Raw genomic sequence first — 21,147 nt, forward strand, 5'->3', positions numbered from 1 at the left:
GCAAGTCTGTCCTCCTCCTCTGTCTTTCTATTGAAGGGTCTTCTTGTTGCCAGTAGTGCTTTGATGTGGTTTATAATTTTGGACACTGGTCAGCACTTAACTCAGTTCCCAATGTGTCAAAGAGAACAGTGCCTCACTAGGCTCTGTGTTGCAACTCTTTTCCTCATTACCATTGATGGGTTAGTACCTTTGTTTGTCCACTGTTTGCCCCTGCATTGCGTTTGGTACGGCTCCCACTTTATAGCCTCAGTTGCACACCAGCTCTAAGGCACCATACAAAGGGCCTCTGTGTGGACCCTATCATATAGTTTCTAATTATCTCCTACAAAAATGCGGGTCATGTATTTCTGCCATCACACTGTCCACCCAGGTCTGGAACTAACTTATACAGCACCTAGATGTTGTAGTACTATCCCATTTCTTGGTCCTCCATTTTGATAAAAAGCAGACTTGGTTGCCCCATATTCATCATCTGAAGACCAGTTGCATGCAGAAGCATAATGCTATCTGTTTCCTTCCCCACACATCTTGAGGTGAGGTCATGTTAATCTTATCCCTATTTACTGGTCCCTACTTTCATCCTAGCTGGACTGTGGTTGACAGGTTTATGGCTCAGCAGCTCCTTTAGTTTTAAAACTTTTAAACCCAGTCCACCATCATGGCTCGGGTCTGGCCACTGGTGTCTTTGACTAGTTCTGTAGACAGTCTCCTTGCCGATGCAGGGATCTTCCCTCCTTAGATTCAATGGTACCAGTTCTTGGTCTCCCATTCTCTTCACATGTGAGGGGTGTCTTCCTCCTGAATCACTTGGGTAGGATTACCAGTTGGACTGTGCCTTGTTTCCCTCTGCGAAGATCTCAATCTCCCCTGCCGGGACTGTGCTACCCACGGGTTTCTTCACACTCACCCTTTGGATGGTGCCCAGCCCATAGATTAGGTATTAGAATGTTCTAAAGTCTTGGTTGCCCCATGACCTTTCAGCATCTGTTACATCTAGTACTCAGAGTTCCAGAATGCTGCCATAATTACACAGATGGCTCTAAAACTGGAGGACAGACAGGATATGCTTTATCTCCTGCCAGCATGAAACATCATTCGCTGCCAGGAGTATGTAGTATGTTTATAGCAGAGCTGACAGCTGTTAACAGAGACCTTCATTTTATTAAATGAGCCTCCCTTGACAAAGTTTTAATATGTACATGATTCATTGAGCAGTCTCCAGGTTATTGACTGATGCTAATCTCGCCAGATTTTGGTCACTGCTACTTGTCACCTTCTCACTGACCTTCGTCGTGCTGCCTGCTTAGTTGTCTTTCTTTGGCTCCCAAGTCGTGTGTCTCGCCGCTCCCAGGGACAGTGAGATATTTGCTCGCTCAGTAATAGAGCAATGTATGGTGGCTACTGCCCATCTTATAAACTCTGCATAATCAAGGAGACTACGGCAGCATGGTACTCTTCCTTCTGCTTCTCCTAGAAGGAATGCTCAGTCCTATGTTGCCCTCATCAGTCATATGAGGTTAACTTATAGTTTTGTTGTGTAACGAGCCAGCTCTGTGGTTGTAGAGCATGCAGACAGTAGCTCATATTTGGTGGAATGCACTTTCCCTTTGGCCCTCCGTTCCAAGTATTGACTTCTTGACTTGTTCTCTATAAGCTTCGCAGATGGCTCATGGGTAGTTTGAAGTGGTTCTCACTTTTCTCTCTGAAAGTGGTTTTTATGCTCAATTATAAGGTTTTAATCTACCTCCAGAGCAAAGGAAGGGTGGGTGGGGAGGGCTGGCTCACGCTGTATACTAGATCTGAGGCATCCCCAACCGTACCTTGATGAACAGGTTACTCTTTCAACCTTCTTTTACTCCATTTTAAGGACTTTTAGATTCAGTTTGCCACCTTTTCATTGCATCCAATTTTCTATTCTAGGTGTCTCACTTTGTTGAATAGTGGTGGGCACTCTTGACTAATGGATCAGGGGTGGGACAGCTGTGACATTTCTTTTTGCATGCTGAGCTCCGTGTATGCCCACATGCTGTTCCCTGTTACCTTCATCCTGGTTTTATTATTGATTGTGCAAGTAATGTCCATTACATTTTTAGTCATCTTGCTTTTATTGTTATGACTCCTGATTAAATCATAAAACATTTTCAGGGGCTATCTCTATTTCGGATGCACCACTCTTGGTTCAAAGGACTTATGGCTTTCTTGTTTGGTCCCCTACCTCTCTCCCTCCCAGATCAACCAACCAACAATCTCTGGTAGGCCTGGTAGTCTAGCGGTAAAGTGCGAGCCTGGAAACCGAAATCTTGTGTGATTGAATCTTGGGCAGACTACTTGTTTTTTAACTCTGCCTTTTAATCTAGTTTTCACCTATCAGTGATGTGGGGATTTGCTAGAAATGAAATGTGGTTTGCATTCCATGTTAAACTGTAGATGTTGGGTAACTAGTTAGCTGCATGCGAGTTGCCAAACTGATGTCCGGTTGATAGACTTGCTCCAGGCCATTGAACAACACGGCATTCTCATTACCAGAATCTATAAAAAATATTCGCTGTCCATTCATATTATTAATTACAGTCCTTCACAGCCTTTTTCTGCCTTTATGTGAAGGCTAATCTCAGCCACTACTGTAGGGATTTTGATGCTGACAGCAGATAGGCACTGGAGATTCCAAGTTCTCTTGAGCCGTAGATGTTGTCTATACCACATTTAATTGGCGTTTGAAATGACATCTCATGACATGTGGGAGCTGCTGCGGATTAACATGCCATCTGCAGCAGCAAGAGCATGGCCCAGTGGTGATTGCCAGCTAATGGACAGCTCTTACAACCAATACAGGGCACAAACGTGCGGGTGACAACCACGCCAAGAAATGACACTGGCAGTGTGGCACTTTTTGATACTCTGCTCACAGTATTAGACAGGTTGTGGTAAGTTATGTGAAAGTGATGATATCCAGTTACTCAGTTCTGTGAAGTTTAATCATAATTACACAAATTACCACTACACCACACAAGTCATCCAGCCATGGATACTACCAGTACATATGCAGGACAAGTCAATAGTTACTTATAAATACAGTAAAAAAGGATGATGATGATGATGATGATGATGATGATGATGATGATGATGATGATGATGATGTGTGAAATCCATTGATGAAGCTAGCAAGTTAATTTGATTTTAAAACTTTGATTCATGGGTTGAAATATCCATACACATAAACAGAGTTTGCCAGTGAAAAATAACAAAATACCTACCTAAGAAAAGTGCAACAGTAGAGGATATTTTGGTGTCTGCAAAAAATTTGTGTACAGGTTCATGATCAGTAACCAAATATTGATACATTTCTGTTATTTATACAGATGACATATTTAGTTTTCATTTTCGTACATAGGCAGTATAGAGTGCTGAGAAAATATGCCATATTTTGTAAAATATTTTAAGGTTATTTTTTAGGTTTCCAATATCAGTCTACATCCATCGAACTCTCATAAAGCATGGATAAGTCTGTTTTTGCTTTAAGGCAGTATAACCTATAAACAAGACAACGCTCTTACACAGCTCAATATAGTATTACTGCCGTTGGAAAATTGTTACTTGTAATCCTTATGTTCTTGCAAGAATGTACAGGTCCATTTGTTCACGAAGTTCAGAAATTAGTAGACAAACAGGTACAAAAATATAAGTACTTCAGTGAAACAATATTGTAGCCAGGGTGACTGACAAGTAGTTTGTTAGAATTGTTTAATGAAAACCCTTGCCTGTGCTCTTGGGGTGGTCTACCAAGCCAGAAATATAATTGAATTAATGGTAAACATTTGACAACATTAATGTTCAGTTACATTTATTACTTCTAAGAGTAAAACTCCAGTCCAATTCTGTCATATATTTATTAATTCTCAGGAAGATAGTACTAAGATTCAGTCTATTGCATATCAGCTACATTCACCTTCAGTAGTTTCAAACTTGATGCAACGCACGAAATGGCTTCAAAACCTGTTAACAGAAAAGTATTTATAAATGTTAATGAAGTATGCTTCCTACATAGAATTTAAAAAGCACCATATTCCTGTAAAAATCTACATTTATACAATATGCTAGCTTTTATTATGATTATCATTGTGGGTCATGTTACTTAGTGAAATGTACTTGTTGTTCGTATATTACACATCCATATTATTAATAATATCACATTTGTTTTTAATATAATGTTTGTATCTGTTATGATCTCTAAAAATAAAAAGGTTTTTTTTTCACATTATAGTTCGCAGGTTTCTACCAAACTTTTATTTACTGTGAATAGTTTATTCATGCTGTTAATAGTTAAAAATGAAGCTGATTATGTTTGTTAACATTTTAATTTCATAATATGGAATACAAATAAGATGTAAAACATCTATCTCTAGTGACAATGGAACATGCAACCTCATTATTATAAGTCTAGAACATTATGTGCCATTTTGGTTAACACGGTTGAAATGCCTTGTACTTGGAAAACTTCAGAGTCAACTGATCTTCATATCATACAAGTGTGAAGAAGATGAAAAAGGGCCAACCTTTAAGGTCTCATTGTGAGTTCAACAACTTTTACTGTGTGCGATTTCTGACTGTGGTAAAAGGAATCTCATTAATGTAGTTCATTTTTGATATCTGTAATTGTAATATATTCATTGCACAAAATTGCAAATTATATTACCACCATAACTGACCAAGTGCTTTCATATTATTTATGCTTACTTTGTAGGAACAAAGGGGAGATGAAAGTTCCAGTGAAGAAGATGAAGAAAAAGCAAAGGGAGGGAAAGGAGATAGTGAATCATCTGACAGCTCTGAAGAAGATAGTGAAGAGGAGGTAGGGTCAATTCCACTTACTAGATACATTTGTATGCATTACAAACTTTTTCTTTAGTTACATTTTTGTGTTTTTCAGGCAAAAGCAAAAGGGGTAGAAAATTTGATTCAAGTAGAGAATCCAAATAGGATTCAGAAGAAAGCTAAGAAATTATCAAGTTTGAATGAGACGGTGAAAACCTCAGCCAAACCAGAGTTGTCTCGAAGGGAAAGGCAAGTTGTTCTTTCACTTACAGGCATTAATAAAAACATTTAGAGAAAACATTGCATGCTCTTACAAAGTCCATTACAGCTTATTTGCTGCATCTGAGTCAAGACTCAATCACTTATCTTAAGGTTACACTTAGATCCAGAAACAGTGTGGACTGGGTGCGGAGACATTATCTTGATCAAAAAATAGCAGATAAGTTGAAAAATAATTCATCGAAAACTGGCAGAAGTAACATGAATTTTACTTTAGATTCTGAATTATAAATACAGTATTATGAAAATCCGAAAGTTATAATTAATTCCATTCATTTTAAAACTGGTGTTAAAGTTTAAACTGAATGAAATTTTCGTATATTTACAATTAACTAAAATATTATCATAAATTTGGGAAATGGAGAGTGCTTTAAAGGCAGCACTCTCAACAACAAAATTGGGCCTAGCAGTTTTGCCCCTATTTCAAGTACACACACATAAGTATTATTGTGACACTTTTTTAGTGGGTAATTTAAAGCCAATGCTCTTGGAGTAAAGAGCTCAATTGTTCTTACACGTAGGCAGTAAATATTTGGAACAATGCATAAATCCCCTACCGCTATCATTAACAAGATCTAAGTGGTGATGGTTAAATGATTTCTTCATTCCGATCTGTTGGGAAGTACCAGGTGTTGATGACTGTGTGCTTGCTTGTGCATTGTGTATTGTTGTGGAGGAATGTAAAAAAAATAAAGGGAGGCCCAGTACCAGCTCATAGGTTGCTCTTCATAAACAAATACAAGTGGTAAGTGAACTAAATTTCCTCATATAATGGGTATATCTCCAAGGGCACTTTCACATATCCTCATTCCATGGAGTTGTACACAGGTTTGCATTTAAGCCAAGACTTGCCAAATATCTGGTTATCAAGATCTTAGTGCCAGCACCATGTTTCGTATCACTGCCCAAGTGGTGATGAAATTTTCTTCTGTCACTGAATATAAGTAATCTATCTCCAGCTACTGTGCCAACACTTTGGCATGAATTATTGATGTTGTTACATAGGCTGTAGTGAAATACACATTAAATTCAGATACAGGGTGATTCAAAAAGAATACCACAACTTTAAAAATGTGTATTTAATTAAAGAAACATAATATAACTTTCTGTTATACATCATTACAAAGAGTTTAAAAAGGTTTTTTTTTTTTTCCACTCAAAAACAAGTTCAGAGATGTTCAATATGGCCCCCTCCAGACACTCGAGCAATATCAACCCGATACTCCAACTCGTTCCACACTCTCTGTAGCATATCAGGCGTAACAGTTTGGATAGCTGCTGTTATTTCTCGTTTCAAATCATCAATGGTGGCTGGGAGAGGTGGCCGAAACACCATATCCTTAACATACCCCCATAAGAAAAAATCGCAGGGGGTAAGATCAGGGCTTCTTGGAGGCCAGTGATGAAGTGTTCTGTCACGGGCTGCCTGGCAGCCGATCCATCGCCTCGGGTAGTTGACGTTCAGGTAGTTACGGACAGATAAGTGCCAATGTGGTGGCGCTCCATCCTGCTGAAATATGAATTGTAATTATAATTGAATAGCTCTGCGAGTCGATTTTCCTGGGCTGCGAACAAATGCTTTCTGGATGCGTGCTACATTTTCATCACTCGTTCTCGGCCGTCCAGAACTTTTCCCTTTGCACAAACACCCATTCTCTGTAAACTGTTTATACCAACGTTTAATACACCACCTATCAGGAGGTTTAACACCATACTTCGTTCGAAATGCACGCTGAACAACTGTCGTCGATTCACTTCTGCCGTACTCAATAACACAAAAAGCTTTCTGTTGAGCGGTCGCCATCTTAGCATCAACTGACGCTGACGCCTAGTCAACAACGCCTCAAGCGAACAAATGTACAACTAAATGAAACTTTATAGCTCCCTTCATTCGCCGACAGGTAGTGCTTAGCTCTGCCTTTTGTCGTTGCAGAGTTTTAAATTCCTAAAGTTGTGGTATTCTTTTTGAATCACCCTGTATATTCCAAGGAAGCAGAGGAACGTGAATGCCTTTACTTCAGAAACGTGATGCATTCCAAGATGGAATATTTGCATTTTCTCTCCCCAGTTACTCTTTTCTTTGTTGTCGCTCCCCTTCACCCCCTATCCACGCGGTCTTTCTTACTTTGGGTATTTTACATATATCTGGATATCTTTGTTAGAAATTTTTCAAAAGCAACAGGATATCATTTATCTGGGTGAACTATGTAAAAGCTGATACTCGTCTGTCTCTTCTTACCCAGTCTGTCTTCAAAGCAATGTGCAATTTACGTTTTGTAATACAACTTAGGATCAAATGTAGTACTTTGTCATGTCATTTGATTGAGCATTAATTTTGCCTCTTCTTAGTGTTGTTTTAGAATGTGAATGATTTTTGCTGTTATGGATGTTGTTACTTAACCTCTCTCTGTGGCATGACAACTTCTGACCCACTTATTGCATCATGCTACGTCAGTTGTTGTGATGGTATCAGTGATTCAAATTCATTTGCAAAACTTGGTCTTTATTGAATGCCGGTAGTTAAAAATAAAAGGGTATAGTATTGGGTCATATAGGTGGCTGAATAAATCACCTCTGTCAATCTAATATCCTGAAAATGCCTGTTCCAGGATACAGAACAGCCTTCGTTCAAGGTGGTGGCACACCATACTGTTACAAAACAAATGTTGGACAGCCAATTGTGAAGCATGCAGCTGTAATATATCAAGATAATTGATAGAGTTGATGGTTCTTTTTTCCCTTAAAAAAGATGCAACAATGTGGTCTTTTATCAATTAACTTTAGGGTATGCAGATTGATGCTGCCAGAGGCCCAGGCATTGTTTGTTGACCATTTTGCAATGGTGATAAATGGGTGTTAGTAAAAAATTTATTACATGCTAGGAGATCAGTGATTGCCATATTATGAACTACATTTTATTTCAGACACAATCGTAACCAGTTCTAGCTGATGTTGCTCATCTTCAGATGGTCATGGGTAGTGTTGGCCAAAGCCAGTTGTAATTGTCATAAAATGTGATTTGTGTCTGAAGTAAAAGGACATTCACAGGTGTGATGACACTGGAAAATGTTCGCAGCAAATTCAATCAGTTGTGGCTTATACTATTTCAATGCTCTCAAAGCGTATAGATACAAATCTAAATATTTTTGAAGGATACGATCATCTTAGGTATATGGGGATCTTGTGATATCGACTAAAGAGTCTTATGTGGTAAGCACAAGAAAACCACCTCTAAGTGTCCTGCTTCCACCCCTCCCTTGCCTCCATGAACTGTGGACCTTGCTGCCTCAGTTCATGCTGCAGCAGTATAGATAGTTGTACTGTAGGTGCAATCACAGTGGAGGGTTATATATGGAGAGGCCAGGCTGATATGTGATTTTTGAAGAGGGGCAACAGTCAGGATGATTGATTGATCTGGCCTTCTAACATTAGTCAACATCGCTGTGTGCATTCTGTGAACGACGGAAAGGAAGGGGAATGTACAGCCGCACGAGAACTATTCTACCTTGTAATCAAACTTTGAGATTGCTGAAATACTGACTTCAAGCAAAATATAATTGCAATTCCAAAGAAAGTGGGTACTGACAGATGAGAATATTACCAAACTATCAGATTAATATTTGTGTTGCAAAATAGACATGAATTATTTACGGAGAAATAGAGAAAATGGTACAAGCTGACTGCAAAAAAGATGAGTTCGTGTTCTGAAGAAATGTAGGAACAGGTGAGGTAGTATTGATCCTACAACTTACTGTCAAAGATGTGTTAAAGAAAGGCAAACCTATGCTTATAGCATTTAAGATTTTACAAAGCTTTTGGCAGCATTCTCTGGAATTCACACTTTGAATTTCAGAAGGTGAAAGGGGTAAAAGACAGGGAATGGAATGTTATCTACATTTTGCACAGGGACCAGACTGCATTTACAAGAATCAAATGGCATGAAATGGAAGTAGTAATTGAGAAGGGTGTGAAACATGGTTGTAGCATACCGCTGGTGTTGTTGAATCAGTAATTGAGCATGCAATAAAGGAAACTGAGTTGTTTGGAAAGGGAGAAGCAATAAAAAACTGCGAGGTTTTCGTCTGACATTGCAATTCTCACAAAGCAAAGGATTTTAAAGATCAGTGGAATGGAATATAATGGGTTTTGAAAACAAGGTGTAAGTAAGTTGTTGTTGTTGTTGTGGTGGTGGTGGTGGTGGTGGTCTTCAGTCCTGAGACTGGTTTGATGCAGCTCTCCATGCTACTCTATCCTGTGCAAGCTTCTTGATCTCTCAGTACTTACTGCAACCTACATCCTTCTGAATCTGCTTAGTGTATTCATCTCTTCGTCTCCCTCTACGATTTTTACCCTCCAATGCTAAATTTGTGATCCCTTGATGCCTCAGAACATGTCCTACCAACTGGTCCCTTCTTCTGGTCAAGTTGTACCACGAACTCCTCTTCTCCCCAATTCTATTCAATACCTCGTCATTAGTTATGTGATCTACCAATCTAATCTTCAACATTCTTCTGTAGCACCACATTTTGAAAGTGTCTATTCTCTTCTTGTCCAAACTATTTATTGTCCATGTTTCAGTTCCATACATGGCTACACTCCACACAAATACTTTCAGAAACGACTTCCTGACATATAAATGTATACTCGATGTTAACAAATTTCTCTTCTTCAGAAATGCTTTCCTTGCCATTGCCAGTCTACATTTTATATCCTCTCTACTTCGACCATCATCAGTTATTTTGCTCCCCAAATAGCAGAACTCCTTTACTACTTTAAGTGTCTCATTTCCTAATCTAATTCCCACAGCATCACCCGACTTAATTAGACTACATTCCATTATTCTCATTTTGCTTTTGTTCTTGTTGTTCATCTTATATCCTCCTTTCAAAACACTGTCCATTCCGATCAACTGCTCTTCCAAGTCCTTTGCGGTCTCTGACAGAATTACACTGTCATCAGCAAACCTCAATTTTTATTTCTTCTCCATGGATTTTAATACCTACTCCGAATTTTTCTTTTGTTTCCTTCACTGTTTGCTCAATATACAGATTGAATAACATCGGGGAGAGGCTACAACCCTGTCTCACTTCCTTCCCAACTGTTGCTTCCCTTTCGTGCCCCTCGACCCTTATAACTGCCATCTGGTTTCTGTACAAATTGTAAATAGCCTTTTGCTCTCTGTATTTTACCCCTGCCGCCTTCAGAATTCGTCTGTAAAGAATTCGCATTAGCATTTTGCAGCTTCGACTTATGAAAATTACCGATCTATCAGTTTAATATCTGTCAGCACCTGCTTTCTTTGGGATTGGAATTATTATATTCTTCTTGAAGTTTGAGGGTATTTTGCCTGTCTCGTACATCTTGCTCACCAGATGGTAGAGTTTTGTCAGGACTGGCTCTCCCAAGGCCGTCAGCAGTTCTAATAGAATGTTGTCTACTCCCAGGGCCTTGTTTCGACTCAGCTCTTTCAGTGCTCTGTCAAACTCTTCACGCAGTATCGTATCTCCATTTGATCTACATCTACATCCTCTTCCATTTCCATAATATTGTCCTCAAGTACATTGCCCTTGTATAGACCCTCTATATACTCCTTCCACCTTTCTGCTTTCCCTTCTTTGCTTAGAACTGGGTTTCCGTCTGAGCTCTTGATATTCAAAGGTCTCTCTAATTTTCCTGTAGGCAGTATCTATCTTACTCCTCTAGAGATAAGCGTCTACATCCTTACATTTGTCCTCTAGCTATCCCTGCTTAGCCATTTTGCACTTCCTGTCGATCTCATTTTTGAGACATTTGTATTCCTTTTTGCCTGCTTAATTTACTGCAGGGAAAGGCCAAATGCTGCACAGTGTGCAGATGTGCGGTAGTGCTGCAATTTGTAACTTCATGCATATATCAGTAAAATGACTGATTTTTCCAAAAACAGCCTGTAAAATAGTTGCATCTAAAAAAATTGATATATGTACATTACATACATAATTACCAGTGGTTAAAACTACTTTATGCTCCGTGAAAGTTTTTTGCATATTTGCACAGTTATTAATTTTGTGATTCAGTGTATTCATTAACATTATGGACAAGTTTTAGTCAAGTGACATTTTAGTTTATTTTTGAAAGCACACACATTTTCTATTATCTTTATATGGTTCAGCAAACTGTTGTATATAAGGCGTCTAGCTTTTACAGGCTCTTTGTCAGTTTGTGTGTTTGTTGCCCTTGACATTTTTCTCATTAGAAATATACTTGAACTCACTTTATCACAAATATTATTTACATGCTTCTCCCATGTCAAGTACCTGTCCACTGTCATGCCCAGGAATTTATAAGTTTCTGTCTCTTTTAGAACCAAGTCTCCAAGCCTGACAGTTATATTATTAAAGTTAGGTGTTTTGTTTGCATTTATGTGTGTATATGTGGTTTTATTTACATTTGAAAAAAGGCTATTTCCTCTGAAATAATTGTTTCCATTTTCCAAATTTAGAGAAGCATGCTTTTGTAAGCCATTCATTGAAACACTACTAACAACAAATGAAGTGTCATCTGCATACATTACAGCATTTCCATCTACTATTTTGGTCATATCATTTACATATAAAATAAATGGTGGGCCCAGCACTGATCCTTGAGGTGCTCCATATTTAAGAAATTTAAAATTTGAGTAGACATTTGTTATAGTATTGTTTACATTTTGCTTTATTTCTACACACCGTTCTCTATTTTTAATAAAGGATTTTGTGATACCGGCTGTTTTTTTCCCCTTTATACCATACCACTTAGCTTTGCCAATAATACGTTGGGCATACACAATCAAAAGCTTTTGAAAGGTCAAGAAACGTACCACAAACTTTCTTTTGTTCATTTAGTGACTTGGTGACTCAGGCTATAAATTCAGCTATTGCTGTATTGGTGGATCTACCCTTCCTAAACCCATGCTGGACATCAACCAAAGTATTGCATTTTTCTATAAAATTTAATATTCTGTCTTTGCATGTTGCATTATTTTACATAAGACAGGTGTAATAGCTATTGGTTAGTAATTTCCTGGATCTTCCATGCTGCCTCTGTTGAAAATAAGGATCACTTTAGTACTTTCCTTCTTCCATGGCTAAGTTAATGAGAAAAGCCAGAGGCTTTACCATCCACTGCAGGTAGCATTTAATTAGTGTAGTAGATATAACACCTAGTGCGTATATTTTGTTTTTAATTGGGGTACACAATGAAGTGGTCAGGTGAACATCGGGCATTTATTGTTGACCACTTTATAAAAAGTGGTTTACCAATGGCAACAAAGCATGCATTATATATCTATTTTAATAGCAGGACGCAGCAGGGTTTCAGAAAAACAAAAAAAGTATTATGTATCAAACTTTAGAAAAACAAATTCCAATTTGAAACAGAAACCTCCTGGGTGTTATAAGACTGCTACAGCTTCATGAAATGTTGGTTGTCAGGGTTTTGATCTCTCTCTCTCTCTCTCTCTCTCTCTCTCTCTCTCTCTCTCTCTCTCTCTCTCTCTCTCTCACACACACACACACACACACACACACACACACACACACACACACACACCTCTTGCCCTGATGAGGCATATTTTCACCTCTGGTCTGAGAATAGCCCTTGGGAACTTCAACAAGTAGCAGCACATGGCCCCAGAGTGGCATTTCTTTACTGTGGTGTGTGGATTCATATTTTTTTTGTTTGTCATTGTTATTTGTTTGTCATTGTTATGATGAACAGTGATTGTTATTGTGCAGTGTTCCAGAATTTTGCTATCCTCCATTAAGAAAAGTTGTGGTCCTGTTGTAGTTTCAGTATGATGGTGCAATCACACACACACCTAATCACACACTATCATTTCTGAGGGAAATGTTTCCTGTATGTGAGACCTCCTTGCTTAGAGATATCAGATGGTTGCATTCAGCATGAAAAACTATCAAGGGTGGCAACGTCAGTGTGTAAACATTCAGGGCTGACATATGGTTGGTGTTTCCTTCCGAACATCTTGGTATGGAATGACCTGTGTACTCTTAAAAAATAAAAAATGTTTCTTAAGGTTTGAAGTTTTTAGCTTTGTGAAGGTGTTAGGTATGATTTGGATACCCTGCATAGTGTTATGCAGGAATGGCCGAAGTAGTGAAGCTCTCTTTTTTTTTTTTTCCTCTGTTTATAACTGTAACATCCATTTATGTTGTGGGCTGTAATAGAAGTCTTCTTGGGCACCAAACTGTCAGTAAAGAACTTCCTTCCAATTTTCTGATACTGTAGCTACTTGCTGCTTTGCATTTTCTTTAAAAAGGTGATTTATCTGGTAGTAAATATTCAACCAGTCACTTTTCACAATTTTTTTCAACCATAAACTTGTTTTCAAGCCACTGCAGGCTCATTATCAGATGTAACACCTCCATCTAATAATGAGCCTGCAGTGGCTTGTAAACATGTTCATGGTTGAATAAATCGTAAAAGACTGGTTGCATATTTATTACCAGATAAATTGCCAATTTAAATTGGTGACAGTTAATCATTCACAATGGATGTACTGAAATTAATCCTTTCCTGTTCTGATTTTCTGACATACAGCATTAAAAACTACACTAAAAATGTTCCAGGTAGAATTGTGCAATTGCTGTACTTTTAGGCTGCCATTGTCACAGTGAGCATGCTCGATCATAATCAGTACATTAAATAATTTAAATAACTGTGTTGTGGTATCCACTGTAAAGATGACTCATTGAAAATACTATTATGAGAAGGAAAGTTGCCACTCACCATACAGTGGAGATGCAGAGTCACAGATAGGCACAACAAAAAGACTCTCACAAAGCTTTCGGCCATTAAGACCTTCATCAAAACACACACACACACACACACACACACACACACACACACACACACACAAACTGTGAGTCTTTTTGTTGAGCCTATCTGCAACTTAGCATCTCCACTATATGGAGAGTGACAACTTTTCTTCTCATAATATTGTTACATTTCATAATATTGTTACATTCCATCCTGGATTTTCAATTGTTTGATTTTCTTTGAAAATACTGTTACGCATTTAGCTTAGCCAATGCTTTCTTCAGAAAAGGAAACACACATATCCACACAAGCAAGTCCATGTCACACGCATGTAACCACCATTGTCAATGGCCTCCAGTCCAAGCTGCCAGAGATGGTTGTAAGTGCATGAGGTGTGCTTACTTGTATGAATGTGTGTGTCTTTTCTTTTCTGAAGACTACTTTAGCTGAAATCTAGATGTGTAACAGTCTTTTCGTAGTGCCTATCTGCAACTCAACCTGTCATATTTACAGTGAGCAGCAGTCTATCCTTTTCCTGATATCGTAGATGTTCCAAACTGGACTTTCCACTGTATTGTAATACCTGTGAAACTCATACAATAAATTATTCCCCTAAGCAGTTGGTAACAGATACAGACGAGGGAAGATCAGAAAGTGTTCCCACCTATCTAGACAGAAGAAAGGAATTGAACATCATTTTATTATTCAAAAATTAAATTACAAAAGTAAATCAAGGCAGAGTGTGGGTCTCAGAGTAGCATTTGTGTCATCCTTGGACTGGTATTGGCATGCTGGAAATGTTTTATCTTTATTTAATTCTAATAATATTTTGAATATGCTTTTCTTTATTAAAAAAATTATAGTGCCCAGGCAAGTTTCTTTAGAATGAAACAATAAAACTGTTGTAATAGAATATGTTATCTCTTTTCATGAGTACATAGGTTATTATTTTATATTCACTTTTTAGAGAAGAGCTTGAAAGGCAAAGGGCACAGGCTAATTACCAGCGTCTTCATGCCGAAGGGAAAACAGATGAGGCACGTGCAGACTTGGCACGCCTTGCTATCATCAAGCAACAGCGAGAAGAGGCAGCCAAACGACGTGAAGAAGAACGCCGCCGTGAGTATTAGCCATTTTCGTAATCGTATGTTTCTGAGACACTTTGCCTGTAGCTTTGTATGAGTGACAATATAAATTACAGTAGTGAAGTAAGTGGGAATGAAATCTTATACAGTTTTATTACAAAATTACTTACATGCTGTATGCTCTCAAACCTTTCTGGTTTGAAGGAAATTTGTATTGTTGTTTATGTAACTTTCTACTAACAACAAAATACTTCAGGCGGTAAATGATACGGAAAAAGTCCTAGTTGTTTGCTCCTTTGTTAGAGCTGTGAATCAGCCATTTGATAACTGCCATTTCCAGAATCATAAGTCATTTCTCATAGTAATATAAATTTTTCTGAAAAGGTAACGAATCTGTGAAATGATTAGTATCGCTGTTGGAATCTGTTTAATTGCTGACCAATACAGTCTCATCAAGGAAAGATTAAGACTAGGAACTATGGCTGTCCTCTTTAGCTTCTGATTAATTTTCTGTATCTGTTCGGGTAAATAATGAGAGTTTTACAGTTTCTGCACAATCAGAACAGTTGCTACACTGACTCATTCATTAGGTCAGTGTACTTGGAACTTCAATAATAGAAAAGCCACATTACTTCGTTTGCTAGCAGGAACAATTAAAATTTTGTGTTGCAGTTGATTGTTCTACCAAATGTTAAATCTGTTTTACAGTATAATTTTGTAGTGAGAGAAATTTGTGCAATGTATGGGCCTAATATGATTAGTGAATGAAGGTATTGTGCAACAGTGATGTATGTTTGAGTGAAAGGACAAATGTTTGATGGTGAAGGAGTAGGTTTCTGTCCGTTCAGTAACAAATTAATCCAAAAAACTGATGAAAAAGTCAGAGAGATTTGCCATTTCACAATATCTCAACTTTAAGACGCATTCCATGCTAAACTGGCATGTCTTCCATGGGGCAGATGATCAGAACAGTTGAGGAGAGATGAAAGGAACATAGACATACTCTGCTAAAAAACCAAGCACCTCGGTTATCACAAAGCACCTCCTTCAATATGATGATGAAACGAAATATGATTAGACCAGTGTTGTGATGCAGACATGAAGCTTCTGTGTCAGTGTAATGCTGAAATTAAGATGTCCGAAAACTTCATAAACAGGGATGGTGGTTTCTATGTAAACAACAGTTGGAATCTGGCACTCAGTTTATTAAAACCTCGCTGGCCATCACATTTAACAGTTAGGAAATGCTAAAAGAACTCAAGTTTCACGGAATATCGGTGCAGACTCTGATTCCCGCCTTTTGATGCTCATGTTTTTCAAACTGTTATAAATAGCAGTGAGAGACCAACAGTAGTTCTCAGTTTGGTTGAAGTCAAGGCTGTGAGTAAATATAACCCACATTCCTTCTATGTCATGTTATAAATTGTGTTCATACCATGTTCCATAGTAATAATATACTTTTCCTTGAAATTGCTGTTCATTCGAAGTACCTTTGTCACATTTTTAAGGTAGTCGGTGCAGTGACAACGTATCTGTCAACCTTTATTAAAAGTTTCCTTGGTTTCTACAAATCATTTTATAAGAAAATGAGACTGGTTCCCTCAAAAACGGCTTCAATTCAATCATCTTGTTAAACTGAACTAGTGCTCGCTGTAAATCTCTAATGCCTTAACACAAGGCCAGCCACGGTGTGCCAGATGGCAAGTGTGCCAGATGTGCGGATTGAGGCTCAGTCTGTTTCAGATTTGCTTGTTGCTTCTCAGAAGTACGAGGTACATCAAAACATTTCATTTAGTATTGCGGTGTGGAATTTTTTGGTCAGCACAACTCTCTTCAGTTCGGCAGAATCTTGTTCTCAGCGTTGTTTGCCCTTCACTATTTGTTTGTGGTACCGTATGAAGAATGTTCACAAGTCCAGTGGCTTTTTGCATAAAAGTGGCAGTCCAGCAATCTGTCATCTTTTAACTGAATGGGAATGACAGAAAAGAGGCATAAGAAATCTTAATATTTATTATGCACTCACATAATCAACAGGTACTGCAAAATTGCTATGAAATGATATTACATTACCATACAGAAAGATTTTAAAGATTTAACTGAAAATAGAACAACAAAAAATTACATGATACAGAGGAAGCACTTTGTGCTAAATTTGCAGGTATGGAGCACATGAAGAAATGGTAGTATGAATAATAAAATTTCTGAAGTTGCTTGCATTATTCCACTGTCATTTACAAAAGATTTTGATGGAATTGAACGAAGAATATGGAGAATGTATATGTTACTGAAGAGAACATTGGTTAAGTCAAAGCAAATACTTGGAATGATTTTTCGATTTAAAACCCACTACTTTTGAATTTGTGAAGGAGAAAGGAGTGCAAGAACGAAAATCAGAACATCTGAAATGGATTGCAGACCTCGCATTTTAAGTGAAGTTGATTGCACACTGCCTACAGTAAGACACTGCAAGGTAACAAACAACTTCTGTCTTGATAGTGGTCCATTTAAAGAGAAAATCACATTTTAGATGGATAAATAGTTACTAACACTGTCCAGCTCTGTAGGTTTACTGACGTTAAAGAAAACATGAGGGTGAAAGAATTCATTGTGGCCTTGAAAGAATTAAAAAATATGGTTTTCTAAATGGTTTGAGAACACTGGCAATTATACATTTGTTTTCAGACTATATTAGAGACCATTTGCTGTTTCAGTTAACAGTGCCCCTATGCATGTGCAGATGTGACTCATTGATCTGTAGTGTAATTTTAATGTCAAAACTGTCCAGGATGTCTACAGTGTTTTCTCCAGGTAGAGTTTCCAGTTCACCATAATGAAGTTGCAAAAGTGCTCAAAAATGTGTGTGTGTGTGTGTGTGTGTGTGTGTGTGTGTGTGTGTGTGTGTGTGTGTGAAGTACTTGTTTTTTAATTATGAAACTAAATAAATGACAATTATGGGGCAACTTACATACAAAAATGTGAGAGATTCTCCGTGTCTGTATGTTGGCAGTTTGCACCAGATAAAAAATGTCTTCATTGCATCAAAAATAAATATTACTGAAAATTTATTTTGTTTGTGATCTGTGTGGTTGAGAAATGTGAGCTTAGGCTCAAGTAGCGGACTGTGGCAGTGAGGTAAGTGTGCAGACAGCCTGAGTGCTGCGGCGCTTGTGCCAAGGTACGGCTCGTAAGCTGAATTCTTGTCCACCCCAGCCATAACACAAGTACTGTACTTCAAATTCCTGTCCAGCCATTCGGGTTTAAATTTTCCTGAATCACTTGAGGGGAATGCATTTATGTTTATTGTGGAAAGGACGAGGACACTGGAATGTTGTCGAATTAAATCAGGTGATGCTGAGGGTATTAGTATAGTAAATGAGACAGTTAAAATAGTAATGAGTTTTGCTATTTGGGAAGCAAAATAGCTGATAACTGTCGAAGTTGGGAGGATATAAAATGTAGACTGGCTATGGCAAGGAAAGCATTTCTGAAGAAGAGAAATTTGTTAACGTCCAGCATAGATGTGTCAGAAGTCTTTTTCTGAAAGTATTTGTATGGTGTCGCCATGTATGGAAGTGAAACGTGGCCGATAAATAGTTTAGACAAGAAGAGAATAGAAGCTTTTGAAATGTGGTACTACAGAAGATTGCTGAAGATTATATGGCTACATCACATAACTAATGAGGAGGTACTGAATAGAATAGAGGAGAAGAGGAATTTGTGGCACAACTTGACAAGAGGAAAGGATAGGTTTGCACAATACATTCTGAGGCATAAAGGGATCACCAATTTAGTATTGGAGGGAAGTGTGGAGGGTAAAAATTGTAGAGGGAGACAGAGATGAATACACTAAGCAGATTCAGAAAGATTTAGCTTGCAATAGTTTTACAGAGATACAGAGATGGAGAGTCTTGCACAGGATAGAGTGTTATGGAGAGCTGCATCAAACCGGTCTCTGGACTGAAGACAACAAGAAGAAGACAGAAATTCCCTTCCCCCATCATTCCCCATTCCAAGGTTGTGCTCAGTATCTGATGACCTTTGTGTGTGTGTGTGTGTGTGTGTGTGTGTGTGTGTGTGTGTGTGTGTGTAGTTTTCCATTAATTTTTGTCATTATTTAACACATTTAGAAATTATTACAAAAACCAACTTTGAACATCTAACAAGATGATGATGATGAACATAGATGTTTTATTGCTGCTAACAGGACAAAGATTGGTACAGGTGCAGAGCACGGTTAAATTCTATTTTAAATTATTATGTGTAATATACATGATGAACTTGAACTCCACTGACAAAATTTTGGAAGTCATTCAGTGATATTTTTGGAGGATTTTGGTATGAGGCATGTGCCCTCCAGTGACTTTATTGCATAGTAAGTGCATTTAATTTGATTATCTTATTTCCTTAAAATACCTTCAAAACAGTGCAAGTGTCAACAGACTGTGCTGTGTGTGTTGTTTGGAAACACTTGTTCCTTTCACTCACAATACTCACCCACTTCACACTCAGCCCTCAAGTCGGCATTCAGTACTGATCAAGTTTCTCACGAGTGAATGTGAGTAGGATGGCAGTGAGTGAATACTTGTCATTTTATATGCTTCCTCTTCACTGTGTGACAGTTTGTCATTTTCTCCACATGCTGATAACCTTGGTGTTCAGTGCCCACAAGCTATACATGCGTGTGCTGCTGCGACCCCCCCCCCCCCCCCCCATCCCCCACATGTTAATGGTAATACACATTGGTAACATGATGATGACACAAACTGAATAAATCATAATTACATTATCACTCTATAATGAGCCAACAGAGACTACAGGTCCCACATACCAAAATACTAAGAAAATGTCCCTGAACAAGGGAGTTGAGACTCACCTTGTGGAATGACTCTTTCTGCAATGCGCTCCGCACAGTTTTGAAACTTTTTAGCAGATTAAAACTGCACTGGGAAAGTTGGAGAGAGGTACTGACAGAAAGGAAACTGTGAGGATAGGTTGGGACACATACCATGATAGCTCAGATAGTAAGAAGCAAGTGTCACATTGTAGTGTACAATTTTAAATCTGCCACAAAGTTTTATATGTTAAACCCTAATCTTACTTCTTTGCTTCTAGTTTGTTATGTTGTTTCTATAAGACTGAGTGTTATCTGAATTGCATACACTTTCTTGAATATTCATCTTTGGTGAAATGGATATCTGCAGAGTGTACCATCACTTGTTTTCTTCGTTTGTATTTGGTTCTGGGTTCAGTCCATATCTGCTATTTCATCTTTATGAAGACTCCGTATCAACCATCACTTTTTGTATTTCAGTCCTGTTTCTTTTTATGTCTTGTAATTTAGTAACTGACTTTCTCACTTGTCACAAAAGAATGTGTCCTTATTTTGTATTTTTAAATTTTAGTTCAAGTGCAATAATTCATTCCTTGTATCTTTCACTGCAGCCTTCTTCCCCATCCAAATAAAAACTCTTAAAAGTAGACTACAACTAATGTACAGTATACTTTCTTTGCTATCTGTAGAGCCAAAGAATATGTGTGTGTGTGTGTGTGTGTGTGTGTGTGTGTGTGTTTAAATTCATTTGATTCATTCTTCACAAAGTCCACTGTTTGTCAGTTCTGCTACAAAAAATGTAAGCAAAGTTGATTTCATGTCCTTAATGTTCTGGACTGCTTGTTTACTCTGCTCTAGTTTCAATCTGCTGAAATTTGTGCCCTACTAAATTATGAGACAAAACTACTGGCCACTGCCCACTGCAGAAAGCAAAAATTATTGCACTGCTGATACACACATAAAAGTAAAAGGGACACGTTACTTAGCCTTTGCAACTAACAGTTTCTTTGTCAGGGAGGAGAGGGACTGATGTCTTGAAGAAATGTTAAGAAGAAGTGGCAGCTCACTCAGACTTTAAGATGACACGAGACTTTACCAGTAGTGAGGATGATAAGACAAAAAATCGTTGGGTCACATCTGGTGGTATTTCCATGAAAACTCTGAAAATATTTTTCTTGCCTACTGGCAGTGTTCTGTTCTTCATGTGAATATTATTTAACTTTAACAAGTCATTAAGGAATAGCCGTCTGTAACAACAAAGTACTGTAAAATATTTTTCTCGGTCTCTTTTCAACCCTACTGGAAGAAATTTTACATGCCTTAATCTTCTGTTGACATGCTTACAAA

The 21,147-nt window shown here is 38.0% G+C and overlaps 1 protein-coding gene across 1 annotated transcript in view; it reads left to right on the top strand.

Annotated features, from left to right (window-relative positions):
• Positions 1–21,147, top strand: part of LOC124776253 (28 kDa heat- and acid-stable phosphoprotein-like) — a 62,925-nt gene that overhangs the window by 31,108 nt on the left and 10,670 nt on the right. Inside the window, exons 3-5 of the mRNA XM_047251126.1 lie at positions 4,742–4,849; positions 4,928–5,061; positions 14,852–15,003. Of these exons, the coding sequence (XP_047107082.1) occupies positions 4,742–4,849; positions 4,928–5,061; positions 14,852–15,003 (394 nt within the window). The remainder of the gene's footprint in view (positions 1–4,741; positions 4,850–4,927; positions 5,062–14,851; positions 15,004–21,147) is intronic.

The sequence above is a fragment of the Schistocerca piceifrons genome, chromosome 2 (assembly GCF_021461385.2).
Source record: "Schistocerca piceifrons isolate TAMUIC-IGC-003096 chromosome 2, iqSchPice1.1, whole genome shotgun sequence".
Lineage (NCBI taxonomy): Eukaryota > Metazoa > Arthropoda > Insecta > Orthoptera > Acrididae > Schistocerca > Schistocerca piceifrons.